Source organism: Pseudonaja textilis, chromosome 1, assembly GCF_049901715.1.
Source record: "Pseudonaja textilis isolate UNSWEBS1 chromosome 1, rPseTex1.2, whole genome shotgun sequence".
Taxonomy (NCBI): domain Eukaryota; kingdom Metazoa; phylum Chordata; class Lepidosauria; order Squamata; family Elapidae; genus Pseudonaja; species Pseudonaja textilis.
The window spans coordinates 96,774,400-96,787,404 of NC_141990.1; the positions used below are offsets into that span (position 1 = coordinate 96,774,400).

General features: G+C 40.9%; 1 protein-coding gene across 1 annotated transcript; it reads right to left on the reverse strand.

The window, feature by feature from the left end:
* Positions 1-1,311: 1,311 nt before the first annotated feature.
* On the reverse strand, positions 1,312-12,381 carry RWDD1 (RWD domain containing 1). The gene is made up of 7 exons (XM_026726576.2): positions 12,143-12,381; positions 9,066-9,131; positions 8,028-8,158; positions 7,303-7,446; positions 5,065-5,197; positions 3,944-4,006; positions 1,312-1,605 (listed from the first exon to the last, which is right to left on the reverse strand). Exons 1-7 carry the CDS (start codon positions 12,213-12,215, stop codon positions 1,493-1,495), a joined length of 723 nt encoding a protein of 240 aa, XP_026582361.1. The 5' UTR covers positions 12,216-12,381; the 3' UTR covers positions 1,312-1,492.
* Between the last annotated feature and the right edge of the window lie 624 nt (positions 12,382-13,005).

Below are 13,005 nucleotides of genomic sequence, written 5' to 3' on the forward strand. Positions count from 1 at the left end.
AACAGTGTAAAAAAACTTCTTCCACCCACCCCAGCAAGAGAGACCACAGTTACCCTGTGATTGGCTCCTTCTCAGTTAGGGAGTCCCTAGGCTCACTGACAAAATCATGTCTTCAGATCCGCAGGATGAGGGTGGCAAAGCTACAGTTGAATACCATCAGCCAGCGTGCTCTCACCGCCCTTTGTATGCAGGGGAGGGGGATGTTTTCCTGCTGTAGCCATAGCCTGCCAGCCCCTCAGCTGACGATGCACGTCAGCCCCATTGTAGGCTGCCGCCACCACTCAACTAACCTGCCCAGCCCAAAGGAGGCAAAGCAGCCAGCTAGAAAGGTGGTGGAGCACATTCAGGCCCTGCAGGCAAAAGGCCACCGCGAGCAGGGAAAGCCAGATCCCCATCAATGCCATGGCTGCCCAGGCCCATCAAAGTTGTGGGGGAGGCACAAGCTCCTGGCTGGGCCTAGGTGGCTGGCACTGATAGGGATCTAGCTTTTCCTGCTCACGGTGGCCTTTTCCCTGCTGGGCCTGGGCATGCTCTACCACTTCATGCTGGGTGGGCCTGGTGTAGATGGCAGCAATCCACAGCAGTGCCGAGCTGCGTTGGTTGCACAGGCCAAGGGCAAGAGCCAAGATGACGAGCAACAATCTGCTCTCCAACCAGAAGCAAAAACAGATGGGAAGGGATGGGGTAGGCGGGCCAATGGTGTCTGGGAGCAGCTGCCTCACCCCCTGCCTCACCCCCTGCCTCACCTTGTCTTGGCCTGTGGTGGCGGCAGTAGCCAGAGGCAGAGGCATAGGGGAGAGGCATGCAGATTGGCATACTGGATGAGCCAGGCAACCGTCTACCCAGTCCCAGCCACATGGGATCGAGCAGGTGTTTCTGGTCCGCATCACGTGCCTCCACCTGTCTCTGCCTGCTGCTGGTGTCACGGCCACACCTGCTTTTTGGAGGGCCAGCTACAGAACCCCTGCTGCTGGACACCTCCCCCGCGCATGCGCACACCCACCCACCCACACCTGAAAGGCCGGAAACACTGGTACAGGCAGGGCGCTTATCTTCAACCTGGTGGCCTGTGGGGTGTGCGGGGCCTGTGCTCCAAACAAAACAAAAGAAAGCCAATTTCTCTTCAGAAGTCTCCTCCTATAATCAACTACTGTGTTTTATAATTGAAGGGGGGAGGGGGGGGAAGCATCACCTTCAAAACAACTATCTTTATCCAAACCTTTAGTACAACAATGCAGTTAATTTCAGGAGAGCATTTTCTGCTTTTCCAGAAAGGCCATTTTCTGCAGGAATACACAAGAGACACAAATCTCAAATGTTAAAGTCTGTTTATTACCAGGGATGAAAGCCACCAGAAAAGAAGTCACTTGATCTTAAAATACTTCGTCCTTCTCTTTGAAGAAAAAGATATCCAAATCACATGTGCATCTTTCGGGCTATAAGTGTCCAACCAGACCTACGGATCAAAATAGCTAATAGAGGAATTTCAGATCTAGTCACTATCTAGATGAACAGGGTTATAGTCTGGATCGTCCTCATCATCTTCCAACTCCAAGTCATCCATTTCCTGGAACAACGATTCATCTACTTCCACATTGTTTCCAGCTTGGGGGGGGGGGGGGAGAGAAAAGGAAAATAAAGTTGACATTTTATAGAGACAAAAGTGATGCTTGTAATGACCATTTAGCAGTCTCAGTTAAAAAAACCTGACCCAGCATGCAAAGGACCCATAATTTCCAAAGAAGACAGAAACTGCACAGTGGGCGGTCTGTACCTACATAATCAACTCAAGCAAATGGGTTGAGCTTACATTGTGTTCTTTCATGTGACATGTAATAAATTTAGAAGGCATATACAGCAAGGGTGTCAAACTCAAGGATCGGGATCCAGATCTGGCCCATGGGGGGTTTACATCTGGCCCACAGGGCCGCCCTGGAAACAGCAAAGGACTGACTGCCATGCCTCTGCCAGTGAAAACAGAGCTTGGGAGGGCCATGAGAGGTCCTCCCAGGGTCTGTGTTTGGCCGCAACGGCCTCCCTGAGTTCCATTTTCACTGGCAGAGGGGTTCAGGAGCCCTTGGAACAAAAGCAGAGCCTGGGAGGGTCACATATGGCCTCCCTGAGTTCCATTTTCGCTGGCAGAGTGTTGCCAGCCAAAAACAGAGCTTGAGTGACGCTGAGTTGGCCAAACCCTCCGGCCAGGCCCTTCATAGCCACAGCCCTGTGGCCTCCGGAGGTCAAACACAACTCTGATGCAGCTCTTAATGAAATCAAGTTTGACATCCCTGCTATACAGGGATCATATAGCATGGCTCTGAAGTTCAGGAAATATCTTGATACTTGCCATTTCATCATTTTGAATTAGTAACATAAAAATTAAAAGTTGTTACTTTTCTTTTTTTAAAAGGAGTATAATTTTCTGCAAGCCAAAAATAGTTAAAGCAGCAGAGGAAGAGAAAAATTCCACTGCTTTCCTCAAATTGCTTTTCCAACTGCTTATGCTAGGGATCCTCTGAGAAGTCGCCTGCAGCTAAAAAAAAGCATTTGGGGTAAAGGAGTGGATATATTTCCAGGGTATAGTTTGAATTTGAGTTAACCATGCAGAATCAATGATATACATCTCTGTACAATGAAGAAAAAGATAACAGTGGAGCAATAGTGACACCTTCTGTCTCCTATGATATCTGCTGAGTTAATTTTGTCCCTTATATTATCAAGCTTAAAGGCTATGTTGGAAGAAAAATATCTACAGCTAGGCATGTAGGCGATATTGGCATAATGCCAAAGGTGTTTGTGTGTGTATGCCTTTGAGTCAGTCTTAACTCCTGGCAACTGCTTGAACTAGTTCCTGCAGTTTTCTTGGGCAGATTTTTGTAAGTTATTTGCCTTCATGGTTGAAGCAAAACATTTTTAAAAAAAATAAAAATTGTATGTGATATCAGCAAAATGGAATCCTATAAAGGATCGGGAATATTTCAGGTGTTTGGGAGCTTTTTTTGAATATATGTTTTATTGGTACATTTTCCTTTTAAAGAACATAAAACAATTCCATGTCTATCTGAACAGCGTGTTGTCTGGACACAATTAATTTTAAGTAAAGATATTTCAGGTATTAAAATTGGAGTTTTTCAGACATATTCTAAGTTTAAGCCAGATCCAATGTTATTTGATTTCAGCTAAAACTTAGCATATTACATCCACATAAGCAGACATGCTTGCTCAGTTAGCTTTTTCTTTTCTGGCAAGGCTGTTAAAAGTCCCAACCTGTGGGTCAGATATATCAGTGCTAGCCACCCCCACTCGCGGTTTAGCAAAGGGGGAAAGGTCTCAATATGTCACGTGACGCCACTGTGATGTGAGTTTGACACCCCTGTGCTAGAGGCTCATTATCACAAAAGGGCAGATACAGATGTAAGAATATATTTTGGTTAAAGGGATATCTCTCAGATTTCACATTACCCTGAACCAGAAGTAACTGTCTGTTTCCAAAAGCATATAAGTAGCTTATTCCACTTTATTACTGTAGCATTGGAGGCAAAATTTAGCCAATTGATATGAAAATACCAGTACAGTTAGTGGTAAATGCCAGTATATTTAATAGTAAATAGCTTTTACCATTAAAATTATATCCTATAGCCGTGAGGGCAAGCCTATGGCATGCGTACTGGAAGTGGCATGCAGAGCCATTTCTGCTGGAACACAAGAGGTCGCCCGGAAGAGCCCCACTGCACATGCATGCGCGCCGCTTGCTCACCAGCTGATTGTCAGGTATCTGGCATGCATGCAGGGAGCGGGGGGAGATGTGCGTGCATGCATGGGGGGGCTCGCGTGCATGTGTAGAGACGCGCACCGCACTGGGGGGGGGGGCACGTGCATTCGGCATGGGAGCCCAAAAAGGTTAGCTACTATTATAATAATTAAAGTAAAAATAATAGAAGGTTACCATCTTCTAAGAACTGAATATCAGACGTATCAAGATTATGATCTGTTTCAAACAGCTGCTTTCCTATTAAGGAATAAAAGAAGTAAATTGATTTGGATAGTGGTATAACGAATACACACACACACACACACTTCAGATTGCAACTCTGGAAATAAAGCTATGATGGCGCAGAAGAATGAAAATGCAGTTCAAAAATCAGGAACTAAAATACTTTTGACTTTGAAATCTGAAGAGTGATGACCAGATAATTTCCACTATCAGATAATATGGGGTGCCATTAAATTGAATTATCTTAAAACAAACGTAATACATTACACCTAGGGGCTGACCCTTAGATACAATTTGGGTCTGGTCTAGATGTGTACATGCAAATAAAACGGTTATGTGCATAGGCTTTCTCCACTTCCTTACCCCTAATATATTTTACTGTATACTATATGAGAGAAAATTAGGTTTTCTGTGTTTAATACAATGGTTAACTAAGACAAAAATCCAAGCTTACTTGAAAGTTATAATTTGGAAGAATTGCACCTACAGAAGACCCCTACTGAGTTTGATAACCTTTATCTCTTATAGATCTAGGGTATATGGTATTAGCAACATGTACAACTCAAGTATGGAGTTTTGTATATTGTGGTACTTTGATACTCAACTACTCTGAAACTCAAAGAATTTGGTAAACACATTTTGACATTAAAATTTTGTCTCCATCCTCATTTGTTTGATACTCAATGTACAAGATAGAACTTATCGGTCAGCTACATTGTGACTCACTACATTATTCCTTACAGGAAAAAATTGTTTGGGACTCATCACTTTTCATAACTCATTGTGCTCCCAGAATCAATTAACCATGCGTACTGAGGTACCATTGTATTTCTTCACATGTACAGTAAAAATATCTATTCAAACATTTATCAGTGTCAACTTTTAACTTCTGTATTTCTGTGGATAATTTGGACAGCTTTCTTGAACACTGATATTTTTCACCGCTCTGTGTTTCCTGACTAACCAATTTGATATGGCTTGTGTGGATTTCATATATCAAATGAAAAAAAAAAAAAAATCCTCCAGCAATCCAAGATCAGGCACATGGCTTATATAAGACAATTATATCCCACCTGTTAATTTATTTTTGCCGCACTGTTCTTCTTCTTTCATTTTTTTTCTCTTAATTTCTAAAAGTTCCAAATCAAATGTTGCCTTCCAGCGTAGAAAGTTTTCAATAGTGACAGGGGTGCCATGAAAGCATTGCTAGGCAAATGGAGAAGAATAAGATAAAGTTCCAAAAAACATAACAAAGGAAAGCTACTTTCACATAAACAGCTAGGAAACAGAAGCAACTACAATCCCAGCCGGAACTGTCCTGAAACAGTTCTGTGGACAGTACTGACAACAATTACTGTGAGATTCTTCATTGGGAAGTGAGAAGTGGCATACACAGATTTAAAGCCATTGTTGTTGTTGTAATCATCACTACCATCATGGCTATATAAATAAAAATAAAATAAATAAATAGCACAACAAAGGAGCAAACAAACACAACTAAAGAAAATCCACAGCCAAATGTAACTGTAGATGCACTCTAGAGTCATGTGACCATATTTTGGGCGTTCAGCAACATTTATGGCCATTTGCAGTTGTCAGATAATAGCGATTTACAATGAAGGGGGGGGTTGCTTGGAAACTGGTGTTTACTTTCCATTTTTGGCAAAAAATGCTCATTGCAAACAATAGGTTTATTTAACGAGTGTGATGTTCATTTAACAACCAGGGATTTGCTTATCAACCCTGGTTATTTGCAACAGCTGCAAAAAAAAGTTGTAAAATCAACTCAGTCACATGATGGTCCACTTAACAATTGGCACACCTTACAACCATAATTCTAGGCTAAATAACAGTCCTAAATTGAGAATAATCTGTATGTAATTACGTAATCCTATGAAAATATATTCATAGTCATTAGATACACATATAAACATTTTGGTGGTTTTGTAAGTAGTTTACCTATCTAACCAAGATTTCACATACAGATCATGGGATTGTATTAGCCTTATTTGTCACACTTATTTAAAAAGACTGTCATTCAGCAACCATAAACCAACAGAATAACAAATACTCCCTGTCCTCTGCTAAGGGCAACTAATTGATTGTGGCCTTTCATTTACATATATATGTGTGCATGTACACCTTGGAATTCATTTTGACTGCTGGGTATTGTGTTAAGGTATTGAGATTTAAGAGCTGACCAGCTGCTGCAATGATGCAATCAATGTAAGGCTGATGAAATGTAAGACTGATTCAAGAAGGATGAATCAGCAAAGATATTGTTTTAACTCTATGTATGGATCCACAGAAGTTTTACCACTTTAAGAGGTGTTTATATAAGGCAGCCATTAGAGTGTGTATTTCTCTCTCCTCTCTCTTCATTGCAGAGTTTTCTGTATAGAGTTAAGAAGATTGATTGCTTGTCAGGTATTTGCCTACCATGTATATTTCTGTATATGTCTTGTATATAAACCACAGCTAATGTCTAAGCCTCTGTGTGCTGTGTTTTGCTCCTTGGTTATTTCACAATAGCAGTCACACTGCAAACACTCTGACATATTGTTTGCAGGGTTTTTTTGGCAAGATTTTCAGGGAGTGGTTTTCCATTGGTTTCCTCTTAGGATTGACAGAAAGTGACTGGCTAAGGTCACCCAGATGACTTCATGCTTAAGGCAGGACTAGAATGTATGGTATCCAGGATCGTAGCGTACTACCTTAAATCACTACACTTTAGCAAATACTAAATTTATATAGCTGGCAAGTATCCTAAAACTGGACCTACCTAATTATAGGTCAGGCTAAAACAACATCCCAACATTTCTCTAACCACCATAATATTACCCAACTTGAGTTCAGGTGATTTAGTTTATGATGTCAACATTTATAGTCATACTGAATTACTTCATGTTTCCCACCTGCTTTCTGCAAAGAGACCATCAAGTCTGTGTGTGTGTGTGTGTTCAAACACACAGTACACACACAGTACACACACCCATACATGTATGTAAATATATACTTCCATTAAACAGAATATTGGTTCATAAAAAGACCAATTAAGTTACTGGATTCTTAGAATGGAACAAGAAACACAATCCATGGGTTTATATTGTATAATCTTGCATGATTTTGGATGAGTGGGCCTATCCATCCATTTATCTATCTATCTCTATCCATCCATCAATATCACCCTTGTTCTTCAGTGACCCCTGTATCAGATTAGAAACACTGTAAAAAAAATCAGGTTACAGACTCAGACACTGCAAATGCTACTTTTTCTTTCTTATAACCAATGTGTTGATGAATTTTATCACCTTTTCTGCCTCCTCTGCTTCTTTCTCCTTCTGTTTTTTTTCTGCTTCTCTTCTTGTTTTTATTAAATCTACTATTTCATTCAGTCTTTCTTGCACAGCTGATACCAGTGTGAAGATCATTACCATGCCTAGATTCTCTTCTGCCTGAAATACAAAAAGAAAATAACTTTACTTGCAAAGAACTTGGAGTTAAAATCATAATTTCTGTTACACAAAAATGTAGGAAGTGTGGTAAGAATGGCTTTAAAACACAATACAAAGTAGGGAGAAATATATAACAAACCATATCACCAACAAAACTTTTCAGTTTTAATTCATATGCTTTTCATAGCAGCAAAAAATTTTGCAAAAGGAATTTTTAAAAATGTGGTGGATTGCCACTGAATTTTTTTTTCAGCCCTACGAATGCACTTCAAAGTTTATGAACATCAACAATTGGTAGCTATTACAAAATTACATAAACACTTATATCTTCTATAAGAAGGTATTCTAACTTCTCTCCCACCTAATACCCAGTGAGTTCAAGTTTTATAAAATAAATTATGAAGTACTTACATTCATTTGTGTTAGCTGCAATGCCTATTAATCTTTAACTTGAAAAATCTAATCCTGATAGTTTTGTCATAACCTTGTGGTTTTCAAGCCACATGTATTTTTACTCACTGAATAAAAGCTAAAGAACTACTGATATCAAGAAAAAACAATTTGCTCTGAATATTTCTTACCTGTTCCTGCAATAGTTTTAATAAGTCTGCAATGTCATTATTTTCAAGATTTTCATGTGCAAGCAATTCATATAATGGAACTTCATCTGGATACTTTTCTGAATAGGTGAATTTGAGAGTCGTCTGAACAGCTGTAGTGGAACAGAAAAAAAGCAGCCCAACTGAAATTATTAATATTAACCTTTTAGTTAGGAATATCATTATTGCTTGTGAGAAGATCAGAAGAAAAACAATCCATTTCATTCAAAACACTGTTGGATTTCTGCTGCCAGACAGCAGATGAGAGGAAGTAGCAGTTTCTAACTTCTTTTTTAAATCACCTTTCAAGGTTTTTAAAATTAATTTATTGAACTTTTAACATTCATAGAAATGTGTGATAAAACAGAAGAGGAAGAAATTCTCAATCTACTCCTAGGAATGCCTCCTCTTTCCCCAACTCTGATTTCCTGGTGCCACCTATTAGAGGAGTTTCACACTGGATCTCTCCTTTGGAGGCCATTTTTCTTTCTATGCTAGAAGGACAAGATCTAACATATCCTTTGGTATCCAAATATATGCATACGCTTCAATTTATAAACAACTCATTTACATTCAAACAAGTGGTTTGTTTTCTACTTATAAGTATGCTTTGAACTTTATAATCTGGGATTTGAAAATACAATGAAATTATCTTCACTATATTCAAGTAACATTTTTCTTGTCTTGTACCATGAATCTCAGGTTCCTTGATCAATTGACTAAAGGGTGAAGGCAACATGGAACCTGGTCAAACCATCACCTTCACTTTATTGGAAAACTCCAATGAAACCTCTTCAGGGCAGCAACTTGCCCAAAGCAATCCTGTGGCTTATTTCCAAATAAGGATTTAAACTTGGATTTTCTGCGGACATACTCCAATATTAGCATTGCAGATTTCCAAGCCAGTTACTACTCCATACTGAAATAATCTGCTCTTACTTTCAATTATTTGTACAAAACTGTTATCTCTGAGAGATTTTTTTCTCCTCCCACATAAACATTGAGAAGCATTCAACTTACTTTCATCATTTTCTCCCGCTTCAGATGTCACAGTGATAGTGAAACTTGTAGGGTTTTCTGATAACACTGTGGAAGAAAAGAACCGACAAGAAAAATTATTTTTTATATGGCTTTTTTTAAACAATACTGCTGCAAATTTGGCATGTAAAATTGTTTAATCCTAACAGTTAAAAAAACTGCTGAAATTCTGTTTTTCACTTTAAAACAATTTAATATGTAAATCTGATTGTTTTTACATGATTTTTTAAAAAAGATAATTTATGCCTTCAATCAGTGCAGCCTGAAGTCAAATCTATACAGTCTGTACCCTCTGAGGAATAAAGTGCTAGACCAAATGCTTTAGAAGCAAAAAAACCACTGAGCTATTAGCACTCACTGAATGAACTAAGAGTCTGAGAAATCCACATTGGATTATGAAGAACCCCGGACCTTCTAGATGGGAGGGCATGTGTATAGTTTGATGCCACTGGATCGGTAAGCCATAGAGAAAAATGGATATTAGATTCATTCTCCACAGAGGCTGAATTCTGAATCCAGAGTCTGCTGGATTTGTTTTGTGTCATGATCGCACCACAGAACTCCTTTTAATTAGTTTGGTCAAGCAGGAAGCTATTGGAACACAGAGCATGAAATAGATGAATCCATTATATCTAGGGTTGTTCTTTAGTCATGTTTGAAAACTCTCAGAGGAAGGTGTGGTCTCAGAAGATTGGAGGAGAGCAAATATTGTTCCAATATTAAGTGGATGAGAAGGATACAAAACGTATGGACCTGTCAACGTCACATCTATACTGTAAACAGATGATTAAACAGTGTTTTTATAAATATTGGATTGGCATTCTACAATCAGCAAGAACAACCAGGGGTTTATGGCAGAGTTCATGCCAAACTTATTTCCTTCTTTGACAGAGTTACTATTACTAACTTAGTAGATAAGGCAAATCCAATACAGGTAGACATCAACTTAATCAATGACAATTGGAACCAGAATCTCCACCGCTAAGCAAGGTATGGCTAAGTGAGAGGCACCTGACTTTACAACCTTTTTTTGCCACAATTGTTAAGCAAATCATTGCAGTTGTTAAGCAAAATGTTTATATCCATGTAAGCTGCCTTGAGTCACCAGGTGCAAGCAGGCGGCAATATAAATTTTCTAAAATAAATAAATAAAACATACTGAACTTCGCGCATTGACTTTGCTTGTCGGAAGTTCCCTGGGAAAGTTGCAAATGGCAATTACATGACTCGGGGATGTTGCAACCATTATAAATATATGCTGGGTGTTAAGGAATCAAATGTTGATCATGTGGCCATGGGGATGCGGTGATGATTGTACATGTGAGGACAGGTTGTAAGTCACTTTGTTTTCAGTGCTACTGGAACTTCAAATTGTTGCTGAACGAATGGTTGTAAGATGAGAACTACCTGTAGTCATAATGCACCTGGAGCTAAGCAAAACCTCTGCCAATGTCTCTCCCAATACGTTCCAAATAAAATGAGAAAATATGAGCTAGATAATACTGTTAGATGGGATCAGAATTGGTTAAATGACATCATAAAGCATTAAGGGTGCCATTTTAGCTTAGAGGGGAGTGTCAAATGGGAGTGCCATAGGATTCTGTCCTGGGTCCTGTGCTGTTCTTCATATTTATCAATTAATTGAATGAGGGAGTTGAAGAGACACTTCATCAAATCTGCAGATGACATAGCGCTGGAGGGGGGGTAGCTTATATTTTAGAAGAGAAAAAGATTTTTTAAAGGTCTAGCCAGATAATGGGCTGAAATGAACAGGATAGAAAGAAACAAGGTATAAAATATACAGTGCTATGTCTGGATAGGAAAAAAATGTATATATAACACAAGCCTAAGATTGAAGACAGCTGATTTGGTGCATATGAAAAGAATGTGGAGATTCTTGTCAACCACAAGTTCAACACAAGCCATGGGGGTGATGCAGCTGCTAAAACAGCAAATGCCACCTCAGGATTCATTAAGCACAGAGTTCAAATAAGAAATTACTCTTCCTCTCTATTTTACTCTGCTCAAAAATAATTTAGAGTGTTGCATCCAGTCCTGGATACCACCATTCAAAATGGACAGTGGCAAATTGGAGTAACATTGGAGTAATATTGGAGGACCATTAAAATGGTGAAGGCTTCTGATGAGTGAAAGGATAGGAATCTTACATACACTACTGCTTTTCCTTTAGGAATTCAAGGTGGCCCATAGAGTCCCCACAACACCATCCTGGGACATTAGGCTGGACTGAGAAAAAAAGAAACTGGTTCAAAATCATCCAGGGAGTTTCTGTGGCTGAGTGGATCAAAGTTTGGCCAGTGCCTTAACCACTTACATAGCCACCATGACTTGGGTAGAAAACACTACCTGATAACTTACATTCTACGGGTTTTAAAGCACTTTGGGCTATGCCTTTCCTGTAAACTTCATTCCAAACTCTTTTTTTAACATTCCAAAGGATGGTTATATCACAAATGTTTTAATAAACAGCTTTTACATTCAAAGCGTGTAGCAAATCAAGTATGAATGAATGACGGCATCGGGACCTAAGCAGGAATGACTTTTTAAGGCGGCTACTTCCGAGGACAGGAGTTGCAGGCTCCTCTAAGCCAAGTCATCGGAGAAGCTTAAACCTATTCTTGCAAACCCCCGCTCCCCAATAAATTGCCGAAGAAAGAAGTGAGATTAGACAAAAAGAAAACCTCTCCTTGCAGTACCAAAGGAGAACCAGAGCCCGCCTCGCGTATCCTTTGGAAAGCTGGAAACCCAAAGTGAGCTTCAAATAGCTGGATTCTTTATCCGATTTTCTGGAGTCACACGATCCAGTGAAACCCGCTCGGGCTTCTCACAGCACACCAGGTTTGCGACGCGGCCAGTGGTTGCTTGGATCGAGTTCTGGACGGATTAGTCCAGAAAGAAAGGGGGGAAAAGTCTTTGTAACAGGAAGAAGCGAGGCAAAAGAATCCTCACCGCATGCTGGAAACTTGCAAGCCGCCGCTGCCACCGTCATCCCGCGAACCCACGCGCCGCCCAGCGCCGGCTTCCACTTGCTGCCCTACCTGTGAAGGAGTCCGGATAGATGGCCTCCAAGGCCTCCAACTCATTGCGCTGTTCCTCCCCGTAGTCGGTCATGATCCCCCGCCGCCGGCCATGGAACGCGCCGACCCCGCTAATTGCCTCCGCCGGCAGGGGGAGCCCGCGCAGAAGATGCGAAGCCGGTGGGGCGGGGGCTGGAAAAGAGAGAGAGAGCGAGAGAGCGAGAGCGAGCGAGAGCCAGGCCACTCTACGCAAGCGCAATACACCGCCTGCCCTACCCGTCGCAACTCCTTGGCCTGGAAGGCGATCCGTTGCTCTTCTGTCGATTGATTAGGGCTGCGTTCCCGGGGACAAGTGCTGATCTGCTCCCAGAGAGAGAGAGAGAGAGAGATCCTCGTCCGGTTTGTGTAGCCGGGGGCTTTTAAACCGCGGCCGAGGGGTTCCGTTGGCTGCCCGATCACACTTCCCAGTGTTGTTTCGGAATCGTTATTATCTATGCGCGGTTTTGATTTTCTTGGTCGTTATAGCGATAGAAAGTTCTTGCAACCCTAAGGCGAAGGAGCAGTTTGGATGCTGTGCCGGTGCCGCTCGTTATGCAACTCAGTTTCGAACCTCTTCTAACTTTCTGCCGCCCTCAGTTCCCCCTTTAGCCCCCAGAAGACGATCTCTAACTTGTATGCAACAAGAACTCCGTAAGCAAATCCTGCTTCGAGGATCTTCGCCTTGAGAATAAGTACTGGAATAGCCGAATTCACACGAAACAGTCCCAGCTGCCCATCCACCCATCCATTCACTGTTCTGAGTTTGTCCTTCTGCAAGTCTTAGCATTTACAGCTCAGCAACTTCTAATTGCAACTTTCTCATCCTGACAGATACTAAGTCTTTG